Raw genomic sequence first — 24,932 nt, forward strand, 5'->3', positions numbered from 1 at the left:
CTGTTCCGCCTGGTTTCTCGTGAACCACATGTCCACCCTACACACTTTTTCAGTTTTTTAAAAGCGCACAAACACACTAACATGAGATGACTTCTGTGATACTAGCATTTGCATGCATTAACCACCGTACCATACACTCAGTTGTACAGAGTGTCAGAGGGGAAGGGCTGCTACATATTTAGAGGGCTAGCTGTCAAAAGGGGTGATCTATTACAGGCGAGTCAACACGATGCCTTGACTAAAACATGAGATAAGCTATTTCACAATCCTCAGGCACACATGATCTCATACGTGCAGAGCCATACGGTGCATGTATGACATGGAGCCAGTAATAATGTTTTGACAGGCATACATATTGTGTCATTACCTTCCTGATTTGATTTTACTCAAACGATCTTGCTGTCTCTATGTCTCCCTCAAGCACACAAACATGCACATATGTCTCTCTCTCTTTCTCTGTCTGTTTATGTGTGTGTGTGTGTGTGTGTGTGTGTGTGAGAGAGAGAGAGAGAGAGTCATTCTCTCACACTCTTTGGAAAATGGCACTCTATGTTGCAGTGATCAAGCTTTTACCAGTGCAGTGAAGTTAGAGGATCTTCAAAGGAATTTACCATCAAATATGGCTTCCAACTTACAAGACACGCATACTTTATAAACTCTCTACACTCCAGGCATAGACAGGGCAGAAATCTCTCTCTCTCTCTCTCACACACACACACACACACACACACACACACGGCAGAAATATCTCCTTTGACGTATTCTTGGAGTAATAATAATAATATAATAATAATAAGCTTTACTTGTATAGACCCTTTCAACAATAAAAACAAAAACAATGCTTGAACGTTCTATTTGGGCCCCAATCTACTTCCTCTGCATTAAGATAACATATGGAATGTTACAACGGAAGTCTTGTGGGGCCAACTATGATGCTGATAATGGAACTCTCTTGAAAGGGTCCATAGCACCTTTCATACACAAAATGCAGATCAAAGTGCTTTACAGTTGGAGCATGTAACACAATAATAGAGAAGAGTCAGTCATTATCAGTCATTCCTCAATGACTAGTCATATTGCTCCGTTCTAACAACTGGTATTTGAGACGTGAGCAATATCAGAAAATATTTTAAAATGTTTACTTAGAACACAGAATTATGCATGCACCTGTACGGCATGGTCATCAGTTATCAGTTTCACATTGACGTAGTACTATATAGCTGGATGCTCAAAATACAGAATTGATTTTAGTGTCTATACATTACTAAATTATGGGTAACACTTTCAATGAAAGTCACCAATACACTCCTGATGAATAATCATGAAATTGTCTTAACCATAGTAATTGTTTTTGACTAAATCTTTATTACAAATTAACTAGTCCCTAATTGGCTCTTACAGTACACCTGGTTCCAGTAGGTCTTACCAGTACAGGCCGTTCCTGACAGGTAATAAATATATCTCCTTTGTCTCATTTATATCAATCCTTTCTCTTTACCATTTTAACTGTTTTTAAATAAATTATTATTACAAATGAACTAGTCTCAGTTGGCTCTTACCCTTGGTTCCAGTATTATAAATAAACTAGTCCCTAATTGGTTCCAGTATTATAAATAAACTATTCCCTAATTGGCTCCAGGTTCCAGTATTACAAATAAACTAGTCCCTAATTGGCTCCAGGTTCCAGTATTACAAATAAACTAGTCCCTAATTGGCTCCAGGTTCCAACAGGTCTCAGCAGGCCGTCCCTGACACAGCTCGGCAGGCATGTGGTCCACCTTCTACATCCACGATGACGAGGGGAGGACGTCTGGGCCCGGAGGGGTGAACCCTGGACCTGCGGGGGCTCCGGGCCTGAAGAGCGGGGCTCACGGGGGGGCCAAGCGGCGGGCGCGCACCGCCTCGGCGACTGCTTCCAGGGCCGGCATGAGCGAGAGCCAGGAGGGCAAGATCAAGCTGGCGTTCTTTGTGGCGGTGGTGGGCATCGTGCTGGCCGTGCTCGGCGTGGGCACGGAGTTCTGGGCGGAGCTGGCGCCATCCAAGAGCTTCTCCAGCAACCACACCTGTCTGGTGGCGCACTACGGCCTGTGGAAGAGCTGCGTCAAGTCCCTGTGGGTGGCCGACGTCGACCCAGAAAGGGAGAGCTGCGGCCCCGCGGATCTGCCGGGAGGTACGCCCCGGTCCTCACACGCTACATGCTGTGGTGGTCATGGACTAGCAGTGCATGGGTGACACAACAGTGACCTGTCATTTTGGCCATCAAAACGGTTGATTGCAGCTAATAATTGACATTACATTACACTACATTACATTACATTTGGCTGACGTATTGACATACACAATACAAATACATAACTAACTAATTCAGGATGGCTGGTTTAATAATATTCAACTAATATGTACCATACAAATACATAACTAACTAATTCAGGATGGCTGGTTTAATAATATTCAACTAAAAGTTGAAAAGCTGATCCTTTTGGAGCGTCTTCAGAGGCAGGGGAATGAAGGTAGATTTCTAGAGGATGAATGTGGAAACCCATGCCGTAAAAACAGCAGCATGTCTAATACTTATGCATGGCACACGGCATATTCCTGGAAGAGCTGACGGAGAAATGTGTTTGGAATGCTTACATTTTAGAGCATATTTATGGCAGTTCATCTAAGTGATACAAACTCCATCAGACCTCGTTTGTCAACCCCTCACAGCTAAAATGCTACACTGATCAGATTGACAACTCAAAACAACAAACCTGCCTGGAATCACACATCAAAATGGGAGCACTAATGCTAATGATAACCAGCGTTATCAGTTACTGCTGCAACATGAATTACTGTAATATGTGTCATTCTATACAATATGCATGATTCTTCTGATGAAAATGTGTGTGTGTATGTCTGTGTGTGACAGAGGGTGTTTGTGTATGTATGTGTGTGTGTTTGTATGTGCGTGTGTGCATTGTGTGTGTGTGCGTGTGTGTTTGTTTGTATGTGTGTGTGTGCATTGTGTGTGTGTTTGTTTGTATGTGCGTGTGTGCATTGTGAGTGTGTGTGTGTGTGTGTATGTGTGTGTGTGTGACTAGCCGCACTGCTGTGCCCTTTACCTCTCTCCCCACCTCTCTCTCTCCACTCGAGAATCTAACTGCACCTTCTTCAAGTTCTTCACCACCGGAGAGAATGCGGTTCTGTTTCAAAAGACGACGGACAAGAGTGAGTCAGCCATCCAGCCCTCCTCTCCATCCTCCTCCCCTCTCCCTCCCTCCCTCCTTCACTCCCACACACATTCACAGACACATCTCTCTCTTTTCTCTGTCTCCCCCTCATTCTCTCCATCGACAGTTGTGCATTTTCCAGTTCCGTTATCAGCATCATAGTTGGCCCCACAAGGCTTCTGTTTTAACATTCCATATGTTATCTTAATGCAGAGGAAGTAGATTGGGAACCAAATAGAACGTTCAAGCATTGTTTTTGTTTTTATTGTTGAAAGGGTCTATAGGTCTTGTCAAATTGGTATTCCAACTAACAATAAGCTGTCCCTCAATATCTGCTATCAATTCTACTAAATGATCACCAGAGAGTGATTCACCATGTAGGTCTTTCTCGTACGGCTGAGAGTCACTTTATGACAGAACGAGGACAGGAGGGGCAGCTCTACCTGCAGCATTAACAGAGTGTTTGGTCCACCATTTTGAACACAGCAAACGTAAAACACATGAAATAATATTATGAAATTACTAAAGGGTGGTGTTTGGCTAACTACTGTAGCTTGGGTCACATGTATCACTCACCAACCAATCAAATATGGTAAATTCTCAGGCGACACCTAACCTAAAAAGAAATCACATTCACTTACATGAATAAAACTGTCACTTGTCTCACAAACAATATTTTTTCATCATCATTTTAGACCTTAGTATGCCTTAAGCTGTGGAAAGATGTTAGATGTCATAAAGAATAATTATAACATTGGTAGTTTAATAGAAAGAGGCCCAACTGGTTTCACAAAATAAGTTTTATTCAGGGTACAGTACTTTAGCCACTTCTTCCATAGGATTCCAATGCTAGTCCTAGACCCAACTGCCATAACACTTTTTCAGCAGAATATTGGAATCTCCCTTTTCAGATGATATCTGTTTCTCCTCTCCAGGACTTAGCACGGCGACAGGTCTCATGGCCATCTTCAGCCTCTTCCTCATGTCCATGGGCGCCATCTGCATAACCATGGCCATCAGTAAACGCGTGCCCTTCTTCCTGAAGCCCGCCTCCGTCTGCTTCACACTGTCTGGTGAGGCTCCAGCTTAACATTAGCCCACCAGAACTTCACCTTACTGTACAGAACTACACGTGACTGCACAGAGCTACAGTGCACTTTACCGCATAGAACCACTCTTTCCTGCACAGAACTAGGCTACATGTTACTGCACAGAACCACACATTACTGCACTGAAACACACTTTACTGCACAGAATTACACTTTACTTGAACGCTCATCATTGGAGACCTATAAGATTGACATAGCCATGTCTAACATCTCATAAATATGTAGTGACAGCTTTCAGAAAGTCAGATGGCTTAAAATGGCCCTCTCTTTAACTAAGCTGTTATTGCATCACTATCATTCAATTATCAATTACGATGACATGACACATTGCATCACTGAACACTGACTGAACTTTGACAGAACATCTATACAGTTCATATTTATAGCATGGTTCTGGAGGGTTCAAAAAATGTCTTTCAAGATATCAAAATGGATTTAAATAACTGAATGAAATCTAGAAGGGCAGAGGTAGCATCATGGCTAAGGAGCTGGGCTAACATGCAGAAGCCAGAAAAGTTGTGGGTTTGCCACTGTTGTGCCTCTAAGCAAGGCACTTAACCCCGAGTTCCTCCAGGGCCCTTGTAATAATTGCCATATGTTAGTCACAATCGTCAGCCAAATGAATAAGTAAGAATTAGAAAGTATTAGAGAGAAAAATGTAATAAATAACTGTTCTTGTGACTTTCTCTTCTTTACTGTAGGCATCCTGCTTCTGCTGTCACTCATTGTTTTCCACCAATCGGTGCTGGCGTTGTTGGCGAGTGACCACACAGTGCCGCTGCATCATGAGCTCTCGTGGTCAGTGAGTTTGTCGGCCTGTGCTGCCACCCTGCTCATAATTGGCGGGATCCTCTTCCTGCTCCAGGCGCTACCCTACAGTCCCTGGCAGAAGTGTATGTCAAATAAGGACGCAGAGAGTTAGTACACCTATTACTACTGACTTTTATAAATATTTTGTACAATGTCACACTGCATATTTCGTTCTACTTGAAGGTGTATGTGTGGTGTGTGGTAGTTGAATTACTTGCATTTTAAGACTTTATTTTAGCTCAAGTGATTTTGTAATTAATATGTAATTGTACATTCCTTATATCTTATTTGAATGTTTTAAGCATTTACAGTATGTCAGTGTTTGTAACATGTTGGATATGTCTTTTGTACCGTCATTGCAAGCCCCCCACAGTACAATAACAGTTTATTTGAAACCAGGCTTCATACAGTCTAAAAGAAAACTCACAATGTTTCACATAGATCTCTTTTCTCTTCTCGCACTGTTGGTACAAAACAAAACAAAACAAAACAAAAAAATCGGTGTTACCAAGATCGAGCTGCTGCAGTCAACAACTAGAGCAGCCAGGCAGTGCTACTCTCTGGGGGCATGACTTTAAAATGGCCTGAGTTCTCCTTTAAGCAAGACTAACAGAAGTGTCGTAAACATGTTGTAGTCAACGTCATCTGCTGATGGCCAATCATGAATGGTCTTTAAATGTACATGTTATTGTCACATAGCTGTCATAGTACAACATGTCATGACTGGTGTATGGTGATATTATACTGATACACCATTAGACATTTACTATTACATGTTTGACATCTGTCATTACAAGAGCATGACATGGTTATGTTGTCCTATAAACCAGGGTTCAAGTTTAGTGTCCTTACCATGTGTCCTTAGCAGTATCCTTACCATGAGGTAACCTCGCAATTCAATTTGTGACACTTTATAGCTTTGCTTATGCTAAACAATGTTTTATTGTATGGTTCTTTCTGTGCCTTGTACATCTCAAAGGTCACTTTTTTCTCCCTACTCACTATTTGAACTACATTTATTTTAAAATCATATAAAAGTAATATAGAATCTCAAATGTCTGATACATGGTCAATCTAAGTATTCATATGATTTCATCTGTTGAACCAATGACCTGTGTAATGGTTTAAAAATAATGCTTAATCAATTATATTTGACAATCATTAATGCCATCTAGATTAGCAACAGCAACAAAGCACTTTATACCTGAACAATGCAAACTGTATGTAAGCCATAGACATACATGTCTAACCAAAGGGCTGTGAAGAACAGCTTTTAATGGAATACTGCACATTTCCATAGCGTATTTACAGATTTGATATTCTTAAAATTCTGTCTTGCTGTGATTTGGATGCTAAGTCTTTTCCAATACAGCCATCTGAGTCAGGATGCACCATGAATGATGTTAACATGTGAATAAAGACACTGTGACATCACCCTTGCTCTACTGTTTGGCTGATCTTTGGTAGAGCACACACACACACACCACACACACTGTGCTTTCTACAGTAACAGACCGCACACACATACACACACACACACACACACACACACACACACACACACACACACACACACACACACACACACACACTGTGCTTTCTACAGTAACAGACCACACACACACACACACACACACACACACACACACACACTGTGCTTTCTACAGTAACAGACACACAAACACACAAACACACACACACACACACACTCACTCACCACACCACACATACTGTGTTTTCTACAGTAACAGACCACACACACACCCACACACACACACACACACACACACACACATGGGAAAAGCACAGAAGGCTTAATGCCATCTTGACCTTTTTACAGATTCTCTCTCCCTCTCTCTCTCCCTCTCTCTCTCTATCACTCCCTCTCTCCCCACGAGCTTGCCCTAAATTTAGAGTGTGGCGAATCATGCTAAAGTGGCTTTTAGAAACACAAACCTGGATCCCTGTATCTCTAACTAAACCCAGCCCACCTAAACCCTCCTCCCCCCAAATAAAATAAATCTCTCCAGCAACACATACCCCCTCACCACCACCATCCACATACCCACATGCTCCAGTTTTCCATCTTGACTGACCCCAGTGTGTGTCCAGACGCAGGGTCAGATGCTCGTTTCTCCGCCATCCATGTTTATCCTGTATTGGGTGTCTCCCGACCCCCCCACCCTGTCACCCCACTGTCTTCACTCTGCAGCTATCTCTCTCTCTCTCTCTCTCCCTCTCTCTCTCTCTCTCTCTCTCTCTCTCTCTCAACTTCTCCAACTTGATACGGTTCACCTCCCACCCTACAGCTGTTTCTGTCTGCCTCCCCCCTCACCACCCCAACACACACACACACACACACACACACACACACACACACACACACACACACACACACTCACACACACACACACACACACACACACACACACACACACACACACTCACACACACTCACGTACGCACACACACACACACACACACACACACACACACACACACACACACACACACACACACACACACACACACAGCCCACATTCACCCTGTCTCACTTTCATCATTAACCTCTCCACATATACAGTGTTGCTACTCTCTCTCTCTCTCTCTCTCTCTCTCTCTCTCTCCCTCTTTCTGCACCCCAGGCACACTGCTGCTTTTTCTCTCAAACTCCATCTGTCAGTTTTAACCCTGCCAATGTCATGTTGATAAATAAATAAATAAATAAATACATACATATATAAAAACCTTCATTCCACACCTTCACTGTCCACTTCAGCTTTTTGCACATCATTCTACTATGATTTGACTTGCGCCATCTCCCACATAACCTGCTGCCCCTCTTCTCTGTGAGACCAACCTGGCTGTCCCTGTTGTGCATTGTAGGTCTATTGACCTCCTCCACAGATTTATGGTCACTTTCTGTGCTGTTTTAACCTCTAGCCTTATTTCAGACCCACACACATACAAGTGCAGACCCAAACACCCCTACACACACACACACACATACACAAACATAACACACACACACTCTCTCTCACACACACTCACACACATTCACAGGCCTACTCAGAAACGCACAAGCTATTTCCCGTTTGTCACACACGATGGAAACACACTGTTCCCACCCTCTGCGTAACCAAATACCCACAGTGGTGTCCACTCACTGTGTATCACTTCTAATCGCATCAGAAACCTACTGTCTGGCCGCTTGCATTGACCTGGGAATGAGAGGGTGTCTCTGTTTCCCAGAAAGCCTTGGGACATGTTTGTGTGTCTGTCTGTGTGTGTGTGTGTGTGTGTGTGTGTGTGTGTGTGTGTGTGTGTGTGTGTCTTTAGGACAAGCAAGCAAAGGAGTAGAGTATATCTGCATGTACAGTACACTCTATTTCTTAGCTGCAAGCAGAAATGTGTCTGTGACTCTCTCGGAGGGATCATTTACACTTCAATCACATTTTGCTAAATGCAAACACACACACGCGCATGCAGGCAGGCAGGCAGGCACGCACGCACGCACGCACTACGTGATCCACATGCATCAAAGTTGATTTGTATGTACTCCTGAATGCAGGTGTGTGTGTGTGTGTGTGTGTGTGTGTGTGTTTGTGTGTTCATTTTCTGTGTCTGAGTGTGTTTATTCACACACTAATATGCTTGCATGTGTCGGCAGACTTCAGAACTGTAGGAACAGGTCTGTGGGGGGTGGGGGGGGGGGGTCGGTTCTCTTGTAACTTATCTTCCTGTGACGCCACTGCTGATCTAGCAGGACCTTAAGGGGTCACCTGTCCTTGTCCCGTCTTCCTCAGGGGGGACAAAGTGAGGACAAGCAGAGCAGACGCTCCCTTGCCTACAGTATCAGCGCTCCCCTGAGGTGACCGCCAGCTCATTAAAAAGCCAGCGCTTTTGTAATGCTTATTATTTCGGCCAGACACACTGAAGAGTAACACTGACAGAGATAGTGGAGGTTAAGTGACCTGAACTCTCTGCGTATTTGGACACAGGGTACCTATGACCTAGAGGTCATGGGGTCATGACCCCTTTCATTGATTTGACTTAAAAACACAACGGCTCATTATCTGTGTGGATACACAAATGATCATGGGAAGCACCTGACTGCATAATTTCAGACAACTATGCACTGTAGTGCAATAAAAAAATATTTAACTGATTTAAAGATCAATAACCTGACTTCAGATAGATATTACCAAGCATTTCTGGATCTGCAAAGAGCCTTGTATCTACAAGTTAAATGTCAGATTTTTTAACCTAATTGCAATTATGCTATGTGCACAAACGCTTACAATTTGCAACTGGCTGACCTTTGCCTCTGACAAATAAAGAACAGCTCACAGTCTAAATTAGGATGTGGGGAGAAATTGATGCTGCACAGTATATCAAGTTGTTCTAAGTTCAGGGGTCAAAGCAATCAGGTGTTCTCGCAGTCCATTATTTAGCAATTACAATGCATAGCCATTGGGAACAGAGTAAGTCTTTCACTATTAAATAAAACTAATGTGATATACTTTTTCACTTGGGGAAAAACAATTTACATCTAACTAGCAATACACACACACACACCTTATACATACATATGTATATACACATATATATATACACATGTACACATATATATATATACATATATATGTGTGTGTGTGTGTGTGTGGCAATTTGTACTAAGTGCAGATAAGTACAGTAAAACATAAGTGTGGCTCTGGCTTAAAAAGAAAGACTTCAAGAGAGTCCCCAGAGGCTACGGATGAAAATATTTCAGGACTTAAGATATTCTTGGGTTCATCTTTTCCTTCTGGCAAATTTGTCTTGTAGGGACATCTCTCAGAAAAACATAATTTACTAACGGATATTTAACCAGGCCCCCTTATCTTCACAACTCAGTATTTTACATGGATTATTTTATGTATTCTAGCTACTAAATTATATTGACTTGTATCATTCTTATATATTTAAAATCACAAAGACATTCAGGTCATATTGGTCTGTCATTGGATATGCACACATCCACAAATAGGAATATGTGGTACATTTCCAATATCTCTCTGTAACAGGAGAAGCCAGGGAGCTCATTTGCCGTTTACCTCCACCTGAAACCCTTTCTGCTTCCAAAAAAGCATGTTTGGGTATGTATTCAGGCGTCCCTTGTGTATGGGTATTAGCCAGCTGGCAAAAGAGCAAGCCATCACACTAAATCCCCTATTGACTCAGATGCCGTTCTGGCCCCCTGAGTCAGAGCAGAAGTCGTGTGAGTAGAACAAAAGAGAGAACAGCAAACAGAAAAAAAATAACAGCAGCATATCACATTCTTGCTATCATTAAGGTACAGTAAGTGGCGGCAGACATCAATCTCTATCCCCAATCGCTAACAAGCCAACACCACCTACACACACCACCTCCTCCTCATGTCTTTTCCTCTTCCACAAACACAGGGAATCTCTGTCATTCAGCCCAAATGAACACCTACACACACACACACTGCCAGCACTCCGCTTACCGTATTCCCTTTTACATCAGACAGGGCCAGGCTGCAAGCACCTGCACAAAGCCCCCAGCATTACCCCTTCATCAGTGCCCAGAATGTGTCCACGCAAATTCCAAGCCATGGCCTTCATCCATACAAACACATTCGCATTTAGACATTTCCATTTAGTCATTTAGCTGACGCATTTATCCAAAGCGACTTACAAAAAAAGGGAACAAACAGGTATGGTGCGACTAGTACATGTCAGTGCAGCAATCAGTACTACTTGCATCGAACAGAATGTCAGTCCAAGCGAGATTAATTCAGGGGAAAAAGACGAGGGTTAGTCAGGATAGTGAAGAAGGTTGCCGTACTGTAAGTGCTAGAAAGGTGTACATGTGCTCTGTACATATTTTTGCCTACAAGTCATTGACACACACACACACACACACACACACACACACACACACACACACCTGCTATAGCCTAGAGAGCACAGAGATAGAGACTATATACGTAACACAATTAATGCTCATATAAACCAATCAAATGTCCTGAAATGCTTGCATACAAACACACACACATACAGTACACACACACATATGCACATGCGCACAGACACACACACACACACACACACACACACACACACGTACACATACACACACATATAAAAAATGCTATTATCTCTGTACATATCTCATATTTTTATCCAGGCCAATGTAAGCTCAAGCAACTACCCTCTGAATACACAGACAGTATCTGCCAAGGACACAGACGTAGAATATATCATTTTTTATTTTTCAAAAAAGTATTCCACATTATATAGATATAGATATAATGTTTATATAATGAATTATATTTTATGAAGATTTTTTTCATTTTCTTTTTTTTTAATCATACTGGTGAGGTTTGTTTAGTTATTATTGATATTGCTCCCCCATCATAAATGTCCACAGAATTTAAATCGAGTCCAAAAAGCAAAGGAATGTTAACTTTGACCTGGCGTCCCATTTGTCCTGCTTCTTACACGACACATACAGTTCACGTCATGTCATAATAGCTTGTAATCATGATCATCAACAGTACAACCATCAATAAATAAATGACATAGTCATATAAAAGTCTAACAACTAGCACACTTTTCAATTACAATAATAGAAAACACTGATCTAAATGATGTGTCCTCAAAAAATCAATATTATTAATTCTAGTAATATAACAAAATCAATATATAAATTAATGCTTATACACATGTACTTAACACTCTCTCACATTTTGCCCACATGCTAAATGACATCTTACTATGTAGTGTCACTGTGCAAGATTCCACAGCTAAAATCCTTGAACAGAAAATTGGACCCTTACAAAAAACCATTTACCCTAACTATTATATCTACAATTAAAAACAACAGCAAATTGCTAATAAGAAGATAGGTCTGAATAACCTATTGATAAAGCACTAGGAATGAAAGATCACCATTACAGACATATGTGCATTTTTTAAATGAACCAATATTCAATAATGGCATTGATGCTGCTCTAGTCCTGTTGGAGATTAATTGTATTGAAAAATAGAGAAAGAGAGAAGAGGACAAGGAGGTGAGAATAGCAACTCTAATTCCTCTCTCTCCTCTCCTCCTATTGGTCAAGCCATGGCTATAATTCCTCCATCTTTCTTATTTTTGTCCCACCCCGCTATCCATACTTCCTTCCTGTCATCCAGTTCTCAGCCAACCAAATCTCTCCTTCTTTCCGTTTGTCTTTCAACTCTCTCTCTGTCCTTCTCATCAGCCAGTCTAACACCCCCCCCCCTTTTACCCCCCCACCCTCACTGCCCCCCTCGTTCATCGGTTTGTGCGGTCAGACGGGTGTGGTCCTCCTGTTGAGCGTATTGGAATTGGAGCTGTCCCCTTTGCGGTCGAGGCGGTCCAGCGTGCCATGGCCGCGCTCGCGGTTGCGCTCCATGGTGGCGGTGGACGAGGGCGGCTGCTGCCCCCCCACACTGCCCCCCCCGCCCCCTCCCCCACCCCCGCTGGAAGACAGTGTGTTGAGCGTGTTGGTGGCGCTCTGCAGCGACGCGGCCAAGTTGGACTTGGACAGCGACGGCAACGTGCCGGTCATCAGGACGCTGGCGCCGCTGCTGCCGTCGGCGCCCTTCTCGCCGGTGGGGAAGTAGTTGTGGAGCTGGTAGAGTGTGGCGCGGTCCACCGTGCCGTACATGGGCGGCTTCTCGCTTCGCGACAGCGTGTACATGGAGATGTCGCCCACGCCGCCGCCGCCGCCGCTGCTGTGCGTGTGCGGGTTGGGCAGCGTCGCCACGGAGAACGGCGGAGGGCCCGCCGCCAGGGGCGGGCCGAAGTTCTTGGACGCGGGCCCCGGGGAGGGGTCGCGGGAGCGGGCGGTGGGGTCGGTGGAGCGCGAGCTGGAGCGCGAGCGCCGGCGGAAACGGTATCCCGGCAACCGGAGCATGGCGGAGGTGGTGGTGCGCAGCAGGTCGGTGCGCGAGCGGCAGCGCAGCTCCTTGTTGCGCTCGATGTAGATGTTGACCGCCAGCACGCCCACCACCTCGGCCAGGATGAAGGAGAGGCCACCGAAGTAAAAGGACCAGCCGTACGAGTAGTGCCACTTCTTGTCCTCGTCCTTCTTCGGGGAGATGTCGCTTAGCGCCGCCGAGATGTAAACGATCACACCGATGATGTTGCTCAGGCCTGACGGGTTGGCAGGGGACGGTAGGGGATGTAAGGGTCAGGGGATGGACAGAGAGAGAAAAATGGAGGAAAAGGAGAAAATGAGGGAGGAAAACAATCAGGACGCAGGACGTACAGTAAGGAGTGAAATTCGTTCCAATCAAACAAGGTTGGTGCCAAGTTCCCCTTTTGATGTAACTTGATCTCAAGCCAGACGCAGGAGCAAACCCTCTCCATATAGTGATCATGACTCACATTATAATCCTTATATAGCCCACTGGGCTTCCACAACCCTAATTAAACTATCAGTGTTCCTCCAAGAAATACTTCAAGAGAGAAAGATTTGCCTGCAATCAGAAGCTAGAAAATGAAAACCATTTTGAAAAAGGGGCTATGGTAGAAAAAAAAAACAACCATTTTGAGAAAACAATGCTGATTTTGAAATAATTCACACAATGCTTTTTGCAGTGTTAAAGTATATTATAACACAGTAACATACAATGAATTTGATAAATCTGAATCCAATTCTACTGCCTTAGTCTTCAAAATGGGACTTTCTGTTCTAGAGATATCAATATGTAGCGTTTAACTATGTCACAGCCGCTGTGTCTCATTATTTGACAAAATTATTTCGTGTGGAAACACCCCAGTCCAGTGACTCCCTGTTTCTGAGTCAGTGAGATTAACCCAGATGCTCTCCACAATCACTGAATCTAAGAAGTGCATCTTCTTCCTCTTCTCTGATTTGCTTTCAACTCCACACCTACAGTTATCAACTTGAGTTCCTGTGAACTCCTGTGAACATGCGAATTTTGGCCGTATTGGGGCACCATATTGTACCATACCTGCACACAACAAACAAGGTGCCTGCTCCAACTTTCTGTGAACATGTGAATTTTGGCCCCATCGGGGCACCGTACCCTACCATACCATACCTGCCACCACAAACAGGATGCCTGCTCCAAGAATGATGTGCCTCTTGGTCTTGTAGAAGCGGCTGGAGGCCACGCACACTCCACCCAGCAGCAGCAGGATGGCGCTCAGGATGGGGAAGATGCTGGAAGCACGCACCACACCTGCACAAACACACGCTATCAGAACTCCCTGGGAAATATTCATACAGAGCACACACACACACAAACAAACACACACAGACACACACACACACACACACACACACACACACACACACACACACACACACACACACACACCTCAAACTAAAGCATGCATACACACCACACACTAAAGCATACATACACACACACACACACACACACACCTCACACTAAAGCATGGATACACACCACACACTAAAGCATACATACACACACACACACACATACACACATCACACTAGAGCAGCATTCAGAAACACAGTGATTCACTGGTCACCCATCCTTTCTCATCACAAAAGGTGCGACTGCGATTACACAAACTGTTTATCTAGTCAAGATTTATCTAGTGCAAATTAGGCTGCCAGTGAGTTTTTTGCCTCGATAAGACGTCTTAAAATAAGTCAAACTCTTATTAAATGAAGTCAAAATGATTGTACGAGAAAATGGTAGGTAGGTCCCTTTTTACTAAAAACAATACCAACTAGATTTTTGATCTTAATATAAGATTACAGTAATAACAGTTGGTTAGATAAGACGGTTGTGCAGTGTAGTTTAATTTTCACACATAGTTTTGCATTGCCAATGGTTACTTCCCTAGAAATCGCTACAAGCCACTGAATTCCATTAACATTTCACAGTCCCTCATCCCGACATAACTGCTAGTTTCTTCATGGGTTTCCTGTGCTTAAGACCTCCATCGGAAATATCTATTTACACAACACACACTGTTTATTGGAAACACAATGTGGAACTAATACCGTTCGAATCTATCAGCGATGTGTATGTTCTACTAGGACTGAAAGTACAACCAGCCTAATACAGTAGCCTATGTTCTATCCAAATCTCCTCTTTGCTGGTTTCAGCAACCACCGGTCGAGAGTGAGCTAATCTTAGTCTCAGACAGTTCGCCCACAGAATGACAGAGACGGTCTGAGACATACGGCTCACTATGCTGTAGGAATCCATCGTTTCTCTCAGTAAATGTGTGACAATGTCAATAACACGGATGTGTACACACTTCCGGAACTCTTACAGCCGAGGGATTCTGTTTACACCAAGGCAACAATTAGTGACATAACCAGTCAATTTGAGCGAAATGTGACTTCAGGATAAACATCACACAACAGGGTTCCTTGAAAGGGTTCTGTATAATGAATGCTTCATCAGAGGATTTACTGTGAAGGTTTTTAAACAGGCTTTGAATCAGAACTACCAAAACATAACTTCTAATTAAAACCATTAGATACGAAGGATTATTTGCGATAAACCTGATGATGATCAAAAGCCTTCAAAAATAATTCTGCAAAGAACACTTTGTCAGAATGTTTTCTACAATCCTTTAAAGGACGCTTCTTTCTAAACTTTTGTTTCTAGTATAGAGACCATGTTGGGTGGTTAGGTAACTCAAGTGTATGCTGGATAAATGAAGGACGGGAGGAGAGAAAGAGGGTGACACACAGCACAAAGCATCATGGGAAATGTCAGAACACAAAGAGAGGAGCGACAATGGCAAGGAACGAGGCTGAGATGGAGAAGGAGAAGGTTGGAGAGAAGAAAGGAACGCACAAAGCAAAGCAGGAAGTGTAGATGGCAAAGATTGTCTCCTTTGATTGTCCTTTAAAAGTAGCTTTTCTAGAATAAATTGTCTGGCCTCTTTCAAAACACACACACACACACACACACACACACACACACACACACACACACAGGCATGCACACACACACACACACACACACACACACACACACACACACAAACACACACACACACGCACACACATGCCCACATACACACATCCAAATAAAGATGCTTACGTAAGAGATATTCTGCAGCATCTTGGTCGTAATCAGCATCCTCTGGGAAGTGATTGATCTGAGAGCAGACCCCTCTTTTCAACCCTGGGGAAAAGTGAGAGAGAAAGTATCCATAAACGTGTCCCAATCTACAACACAACTACAAGATAAAATATAAAAACAGTGACTAACTGCATTGCCGTCATTATTTTGATGCTTGGGAATCCTGATATTAAACTAATCTGTGCTTGTTTCATATCCTGCTGAGGTTGTTTTTTTCTGCTTTAATGTGGTAAACAGACAAGCACTTGACCTTTGACCTCTGACCCATAGTCATCTCTGCGGATGCTGTTTATGTTTTCTTTTTTCCAAGTACGGCTTCCAGAGGGCAAGCTCACACTCAGCAGCAAATGGATTTGCACAGCTCTTCATATTTAAAAAACACAGGTGACATGAAAAGTGCATTTGAAACGAAATGAACATGCATTCATATACATATGTGTGTGTGTGTGTCAGTGTGTATACTGTAAGTGTCTGTGTGTGTGTGTGTGTTTGTTTATTGTTTATGCATGTGCATGTATTTGTGTGTGTACGCACTCTGTCATACATGTGCACTGTGTTGATTGATAGCACAGTATGCACATCGCATTAAATGAATCTGAGTCTCTGTATAGTCTTCAATGATACCAGATACCAGCTACCAGACACAGGAGCCGGCAAACCCACAGAGTGTATGTGCATGTGTCCTTCAGCTCTCCTCTACTCTGATGTTCTCCATGGCTCACTGGAGTTGACATGGATCCAGTCAGCAACCAGCAATTACAGGGGAATACATGCTCTTCAGAGAACACTGCACAGCTCATCAGTACTGTGTAGGTCAATCAGCGTAAACGTGAAACGGTTTGAACACAATGACGGCTTGTCTCTACGGGAGATAACTCGGGGTTTGAGCATAAATCTTCAGAGCATGCCATGGACTGATCTGAGCAGTTTCTGATGCTATTTAAAGCAAGCAAAGAGTAGCCATGGGCTAACACAATCAGAGAGCTAGTCGGATTTGGCATGTAGCTGCAAGGTAAGGTCAAACTGACCTGAGTCTAGAAAAAAAATCAATGCATTCAATATTGCAAGAACATGCTACACCTAATAGCTTTAATATCCACACACCAATTCCCTAAATGATGTAATTATCTAAAATATCTATTACAATGAATCTAGACCTGACCAGGATGCTAGTCAAACAAAACTGTAATTATTTAAAGGGCAAATGATCCTTGCCAAGTACTCAAATGCTATATACAATAGTTTAGTACCAGGGATCTAGTGGTAAAATAAGAGGTGGGTAATCTATGAATTCTGTGAGGTGGACTGCGCTATGCGGTATCGGATTTTTAAAAACATGTTTGAACATGTTTGATGATGGTGGAGGTTATTGTCCAATGTTTATAACAATATCAGTGGTATTAAATGGTTCCTAGAGTGTACATATTGTGAATGTGGATAATATTTTGATTTTTGAATGTTAAAACTTGTTGTTGTTGTTGTTGTTCAAAATGGTGAATAAACTCTTTTGAGGGGTAGATAAACTCTAATAAGAGGTGGATAAACTCTATTTCTATTTCTCTATTTCAGAGGTGGATAAACTGTGTTTACTTGCGTTTAGCCTCCACTACATCCCCGTTTAGTACATTAAAGGATCCTCCAGGACTTTGACAAACACAGCAATGGAGGCACACCATGAAATCAATACCAAACCTCAGATTCATACAAATATTGGCAGCTTAAGGTTCATATCAGTTATGACTACTGTCTCTCACAACTGGTGGGAGATAGCTGGACTTGTGACACTGTCAAACACACAGGTAGAAGAAGAAGATGCATGGCTGGCAGGCCAGGGTTGACCACTTCTTACTTACTTCTTACAATGGCCAGTTTCAAGGCTCAAGGACACAATGGTGGCAGCCGGCAATTTAACTCTGAACTTTTCTGGCTACTGCTTGCTAGCTCAGTTCCTTAGCCACTAGCTAATGTTATCACCTTCAACAGTAAGAGAAGAAGGTCCCTTCTCACCCTCTAGACAGCAGATTCTCCACAGGCCAGAGTGGGTGAGGGCGCCTGGGTCCTTCTTGTCCTTGTTGTGGGGGTCGTCCTGATTGGAGGAGTTGGCCGTGCTGTTGCAGATGAAGGCACGGGCGTAGAGCCAGTAGTCGGTGCCGATGGCCACCGTCATCAGGGTGAAGGCCGCAAAGGCTCCCACGGTGGTGAGCAGGACCTGGATGCCCCGCTCGCACCACACCATGGCTGGAGGTGAAGGGGACAAGAGAGAGAGGAGGAAGAGGAGGAAGAAGAAGAGAGGAGAGGAGGAAGAAGAAGATAGGGGAGGAAAAGAGAGAGGAAAGGAGGAGGAAAAAAAGGAGAAGAGAGAAGTGAGGAGAAGAGAGAGGAGAGGAGGAGGAGGAAGAAGAGAGGAGAAGAGAGAGGAGGAGGAGGAGGAAGAGAGGAGAAGAGAGAGAGGGGGAGGAGAAGAGGAGAGTGGAGAAGAGGAAGAATAAGGGAGGAGAGGAGAAGAAAGAGGAGAGGATGAGGAAGAAGAAAGAGTGAAGAGAAGAAAAGAGAAAGCAGGCAAATAGAAGAGAAGAGAACAGATGAGAAGAAAAGAGAAGAAAAGAAGAGGAAAGAATAGAGGAGAAAAAAAGACAAGAGGAGAATAGAAGAGAAGGTAGGGGAGGGAAAGAAAATAAAAAAGAGGAGAAAATGTTGGAAGACCACAAGAGAGGATGAAAGAAGGAATGAAATGATCAGAGGAGAAGCGAAAAGGGAAAACCAAGGAAGAGAAGAGAAGGGCACCAGTGAAGGAGAGAAGAAAACCAACCCAAACAGGAAGAGAGAAAGAAAAACAAGATGGTGGCATTACATTACACTGAGAGAGAGAGAGGGTGAACTAAGATGGTAATTTGAGAGCGGAGAGCACTAGAAAGCTGACATCATAGAAGCACAGATAGCCCCTGAAAATTGTAAACATTCAAGCTTGACAGCACTTGGTCCAAGAAAGTGGTAGTTGAGAGCCCAGTGGACGTAAGTGAGGGGGACGAGGACCACAGTTAGCTCAGGGATGGGTCATTGTGAGGGAGGTCAGCCACAGCTCACGATCACCCATATGGGCGAGCTTTCAAGAGGGCCGCTAACCGCACAATGAGCCGAGGAGGTCAAAAGGTTGTCTGTATCCATGGCAACTACATCATACAGCCTTTCCTTTTTTCCACTTCCCGAGCAAGAGAGGCCTTTTCACTGTCAGCGGCGCTACATCATACGCGGCGGTTTTGTGTATAATTCACCCCGAACAGCTGGCTTCGCCTGGGTTACTCGAAATCACTCACTACTCCCCCATTCAAGAGCTAAAACTAACGCTCATGTGAATGTTACACACGTAATCAAAAGGAACCAACTTGCCATAATTCACGGGAAGTGGGTCAGACCAGTTAGCCTATAGCTCCCTTTTAGCTATAGGCTAGCTATAGGCTAACTGGTTTGGGGAGAGCTAATCTTCCCAAAAGTTGGCGTGTTCCTAAATTAAATGTAATTTCTTCACTTCAGATCACAAAAAAACCATATGTGTAATGAGTCATACGCTTAATGCCAAAAACATGAGGATGATGGACAATATTACTTACATTTATATTTAATAATTTAGCAGACGCCTTTATCCAAAGTGACTTACAGAAGGAGAATAACATTGAAGCTGCAGTGCAGAGGAGCCCTTAGCTAGGAATTACAACTGCATTTGTCAATACAATCGTACTAGAGGATGAGAGTGCAGACTTTATAAATACTACTTCCCTTCCTTGTACAATCCATCCATTTCAGATGAAGGAGAAATGCAACAAACAGAGAGATCATCTGTCTCTCCTGCACTGACACCATTGTTTAGTCATTCTGGTCACTAATGGCCAGTCCATTACTACACTACCACAGGCGGGAATGGAGGGGGCCGTCCTAAGAGGCTTGTCATGGCCATTTTCCCCCTATAGCTTCATTTTGCCAACAGTGATTTCACAGCTGGAGAGAACAGAGGAAGGCGAGTAAACAAGACAGCCAACGACAGGCTGAAAACATCATCGAAGTAGGACAGTCTGGACTTGTGTCAGTCATAGATGATCATGTATGGTGTATCACTGAGCTTATTGTCAGCTTGCTTATATATGTATGCTTATTGTCCATCTAGTCTGAACGCCAGAAGACCACTGAAAAAGTCCATTTGTAGTGCAAGTTGCAAGTTAATCTAATAACAATGACATGGCAATTCTCAAAAAAATGTTTAGTCTACTTGTATATTTGGTTTATTTGTTGTATCAATACCATCAGTTAGTGATGCAGATATTCAGAAAGAATGTGCCGGTGTGTTAAGTGTCAAGTACATATTATGTATTCACTATTTTAGTAGATATATGTGGTTAGGATATTTGTTGATGTGATGGTATTTATGAGACGCTTTTGTCCAAAGCCCTGTATGTTTGGGTAGACGTAAGGCCTTGCATGTGCATATGGATGTAAGCAGTTCTTTTGAAGTTAACATTGACTGATATTTAGCAGATGCTTTTACCCAAAGCGTCACAGACTCGGCTAATGGGTCGACTGGTTATCAGTCGATGACATCACTGCCACTCTACCATACCCACGAAAATTTCCCAACTATTAGTCAAGGTTTATACATGGTTGATTGATATACGAGGTTGATTTTGCAAAATTTCTTCAGCTATGAGGTTCAATACACATGGACACTTAATATGGTATTAATATGGTTTTTGTTATTTTAACTTGCATAAAACACAGTCCTGTGGTTTATACACAATGCGGCTAACACACAGGAAATGTACTGTACTCGTGTGATGCAATGTGTGGGGTCTTTGCAATGTGCTGCACTGTAAGTTCCTATCCAGTGTGTTTTACCTGGAGGCATGTGCACCCTCCCTGTTCCCTCCATGTTTCAAGAGTCCGAAGTCCTTTAACCGAAGAGTGTGCCGTCTCCTCTGTCCAGGTTGTATCCATCGACTGTCCTCCTCTCTTTCTTTCTCTCTTTCCCCCTCTCTCTCTCTCTCTCTCTCTCTCTCTCTCTCTCTCTCTCTCTCTCTCTCTCTCTCTCTTTCTTTTCTCCCTATGCTGTGCCTGTAGGTGGAAAGGATCTTTCTTGTTGCTTTGCTTCCTCCTTCTGTCCTCAGTATACGTTCATGGCAGGAGTCCTTGATTTGGTCCTGAGGGAGAAATGCACACACACACACACACACACACACACACACACACACACACACACACACACACACACACACACACACACACAAACGTACACATAAAAGCACACATCAGACAGCATCATTATTTAATGCTTTCAAAATGGTCATGGCAAAACATCCACTCTACATTGCTTCACATTGTCATTCCTCTGTGAAAGTGACAGGAGAACTGGTGCTGTTGTTGCGTCCCTCTCCCTTCCACACAGTCGTGGAAAGACAGGAGACATATATGAAAAAGGAAGAGAAGGCATAGTGAGCGAGAGAGAGAGAGAGAGAGAGAGAGAGCAAGAGCGTGCTCCGCTCCATCGCCATGGCAACAGTGGATTCCAAAGTCGAGAACAGAGCCAGAATGAGAAGGGGTTGGGGGGGGGGGGGAGGGTAGTGGTAGGTTGTGTGTGTTATAGGGATGAGGAGGGTGAGACGTGGTGTGTGTGTGTGTGTGTGTGTCTGTGTGTGTGTGTGTGGTGGTTCTTGTGTATAAATATGAATGCACAGTCCTTGACCACTGGACGGTGACGTTCGAATCCTGCGGTATGACATCTCCCTGCGGAGGGGAAGCTGACACCCAGCTTCCATGCCTCCTATACGCTGGACTGGCCAGCAACATACACACAACCGGCTAAGTTCGGACTTCCATATGACCGTTTATGTTGTTCAGATATACGGCCCCACTGTTTAACATCCGCAGAACCTCTGGTCTTACACATATTATGTCTGAAAGCCCTAAAGTAAAGTATATGAGCATGCACAGCCGTACACCCATAGTCATGCTCACACACAGCATCCTCCTCATACACAAGCACTCTCAGCTGCTCTGCTAAACCAGCTCACACACTTTTGAGTGTGTTTTGAGTGTCCCCCACCAGGACCCATCATCAGCGGTCATGTTTCATGTCCAGTCCTTGGGTATGGAAACCTCATGGACATGTCTGTGAGGACAAAGAGGAAGGGCAGAAGCAGCAAAGACCTTTGGTGTCAGAGGTCAAGTGCAGTGCAGGAGTGAGGTCAGACTGACAGATACATATCCATGACGACAGTCAGGCTCTGGGGGTGTGTGTGGGGGGGGGGGGGGGTGGTCATGGTGGTCATGGCAGGGAAAACAAACATGCCAGGGGATATGAGTGGTATTTGGACACAACTAGAAGCAAAGCTGGACCCAGGCTGGTGGGTGGATGTGGTACAGTATAGCACCAGGCCAATGCTCTGTGCTGGGAACAGAAATTGTGTTTTTGTGTGTTTGCCTTCTGAGTGCACACACACACAAACATATATACAAATGCACACAGACACACATGCATGCATATGTTGGAAACCACACACACACACACACTCACAAGCGTGCGCGTGCACACAGACACACAAACACACACACACACACAAACACACACAAACACACATACACATACACACACGCACACACACACACACACACAAACACACACACACACACACACGCACACACACACACACAGACACACACTCTAAGACATCATATTATGTCCTTTTGTTGCACTAAAGAAAGATATACCTGCAAAGTATATTGGATTGTGGTGGTTTATTTGTTGTATTTGCTCATTTATGGACTACAGAGAACCCATACCTATATGTTCACCTTCATGCTATGAAAGCAGTGAAAAGTAACACATGTAGCTAAGCCTCGAGATACAGTATGGCTGTGGGATCAATGGGGTTCAGGTTAAGAGCTCTTGGCCACAGTGTCGTTGCGACTGAGATTGTTTTCTGTGGAACACCTTGCTAGTGCATCACCGCCACTGCAACACGTAGCGATAACGAACGTGCTACTATGGCCAGAGACCGCTTGTGTATCGTTCCCGTCTTTGTATGTCGTTGATATGGACGCTTTGAGGCTTTCATGGATGTGTGTCGATTTGTTCTAGTGTCGAGACCACCAGCAAAGTCTAAACATGTATTAAACTGATGGAGACAACTATGAATGATCGAAGAAAATACTTCTGTGATAAACATTAGCAAAATACAGAAGTCCACCTTTAAACGTAATTGTGAACGTTTTACTGCCACGCTCCGTGTAGCCTAATTTATGTTCCTAACAGAAAATCAATAAACGACCAAAAACAACGCCTACATGTCATTCATTTTGCTTGCACTAAATTGGAAATATAAATTCACATTAGCACACAAAATCAACAACAGGATTTGCGCAATCGTCAAATGCAGAACCGCTGAAGAAAATGAACAGCATCCAATAGATGTGTACCTGAAAACTGTCAGCAAACAATTCACGCACTCAAACGCCCCTCCTTTTCTTTCATATGTGTTTAACAAGCAGGCAGAGACATCGGATGTACATTTTAGTGACAATAATTCATACAAACTGAACAGAACATGAAGAAACATCTTCAGTTTGGGTCTTACCTTCACTGTTTGTACATCTGTTTGCTGTTGCGCTTTCGGTGAGACTTCTGATGGGCTTCACACGGATGCGGTGGGGATGGGGGATGACGGAGTGGGAGAGCGGTGGGCAGTGTAAGTAAGACGTCGAGGTGTCGCCATATCTGCTTTACGAGCCCATTAAAAACGAACTCCCTTCTTTATGAATTGGATAACTTTAGAGGTGCTCTTTTTTTTTTAGCGTTCCTCGTGAGAAACAGTAACCTGCGCATGAACTCAGATTACAGTCAGTACCTATAGGTCTTTGTCTCACCATGTGTGTAACCTGTCAGTAACACGTACATTAATACTAGCAACTGTATTTATAGGAATATATTACATTCATGAACTACACACAATATATACAATATATATTACATATTGTCTCCCCTTTGATGAATAGTCAGTAGTCAAAGTCAAATTCAAATGCATGACTGAAGTAGGCCTTCTGGTATAAAGAACTCTGGATTTCTGTTCCAAAACCTATGTTCACACATAGGCCTATACACATAAAAAAAACTGTGCAAGTGTTGCACATTTTACAAAGGTGTACATCAATAACACTAACAATAAAATGGATAGTTATAACAGATAAGTTCTCAGATGCAGATGAAAATTAGCTTATTTGCTCTGGTGCATTTACATTTTGAGTGTAATTGAAATGCCAATTAATGTGAATTGTCCCTTTTAAATAAATAAATACATAAAAATAGATAAAAAAAACAGACTCCTGTTGAATGACCAACATCATTACAGTGCTAACTAAGGAGTTCAAACATGCAGTTTTCTGGGTGGTGTTGAAATGGCATCGCACATTCTATTCCTTTAGAATGCTTTTAGAATCTGATAGCTCTTTCCAGTGGTTTGGAATAAAGTTTTTATATATAAATGACAGCTCTCTTTTCCATCTCTCTCATTTCTGTTTGTTTTTATCTAATTTTAGATCATTTCTATCTTTCTCATTTATATTTATTTGTATTTAAAATGAGTCTTTTCATTATTTGAGTCTTTTTGTTTTCACTTGTC

General features: G+C 43.2%; 2 protein-coding genes and 1 long non-coding RNA gene across 6 annotated transcripts in view; 1 reads left to right on the plus strand and 2 right to left on the minus strand.

The window, feature by feature from the left end:
• The window catches only part of cacng6a (calcium channel, voltage-dependent, gamma subunit 6a), a 7,537-nt gene extending 971 nt beyond the window's left edge, over positions 1-6,566 (plus strand). Inside the window, exons 2-6 of one of the 4 annotated variants that reach the window (XM_042077782.1) lie at positions 1,402-1,448; positions 1,722-2,170; positions 3,136-3,210; positions 4,148-4,285; positions 5,023-6,566. In XM_042077782.1, coding sequence (XP_041933716.1) covers positions 1,768-2,170; positions 3,136-3,210; positions 4,148-4,285; positions 5,023-5,243 — 837 coding nt within the window. In that variant the 5' untranslated portion in view covers positions 1,402-1,448; positions 1,722-1,767 and the 3' untranslated portion in view covers positions 5,244-6,566. The remainder of the gene's footprint in view (positions 1-1,401; positions 1,449-1,721; positions 2,171-3,135; positions 3,211-4,147; positions 4,286-5,022) is intronic. The other 3 variants (XM_042077785.1, XM_042077783.1, XM_042077786.1) reach the window with 3 other exon arrangements.
• LOC121696339 lies at positions 5,100-7,238 on the minus strand. Its single transcript, XR_006026292.1, has 3 exons — positions 7,197-7,238; positions 5,559-5,592; positions 5,100-5,203 (listed from the first exon to the last, which is right to left on the minus strand). It is a non-coding gene; the product is annotated as an uncharacterized LOC121696339 (long non-coding RNA).
• A 5,223-nt stretch (positions 7,239-12,461) lies between these two features.
• On the minus strand, positions 12,462-24,024 carry cacng8a (calcium channel, voltage-dependent, gamma subunit 8a). Its single transcript, XM_042077754.1, has 6 exons — positions 23,892-24,024; positions 21,157-21,458; positions 18,280-18,510; positions 16,231-16,314; positions 14,233-14,373; positions 12,462-13,318 (listed from the first exon to the last, which is right to left on the minus strand). The coding sequence occupies exons 2-6, from the start codon at positions 21,188-21,190 to the stop codon at positions 12,471-12,473; spliced, it is 1,338 nt and encodes a 445-aa protein (XP_041933688.1). The 5' UTR covers positions 21,191-21,458; positions 23,892-24,024; the 3' UTR covers positions 12,462-12,470.
• Positions 24,025-24,932: the final 908 nt, after the last annotated feature.

This window comes from Alosa sapidissima, chromosome 21 (genome assembly GCF_018492685.1).
Source record: "Alosa sapidissima isolate fAloSap1 chromosome 21, fAloSap1.pri, whole genome shotgun sequence".
Classification (NCBI taxonomy): Eukaryota; Metazoa; Chordata; class Actinopteri; order Clupeiformes; family Clupeidae; genus Alosa; species Alosa sapidissima.

What these genes read in the sequence shown, in the direction of transcription:
- cacng8a (XM_042077754.1), bottom strand. Translation starts at nt 21,190, where the DNA reads ATGGAGGGAACAGGGAGGGTGCACATGCCTCCAG. An exon ending in TGCTGCAGAATATCTCTTAC is followed by an intron (nt 14,374 to 16,230) that starts GTAAGCATCTTT and finishes GTGTTTGTGCAG; the next exon opens with GTGTGGTGCGTGCTTCCAGC. An exon ending in CATCCTGTTTGTGGTGGCAG is followed by an intron (nt 13,319 to 14,232) that starts GTATGGTATGGT and finishes CCAACCCGTCAG; the next exon opens with GCCTGAGCAACATCATCGGT.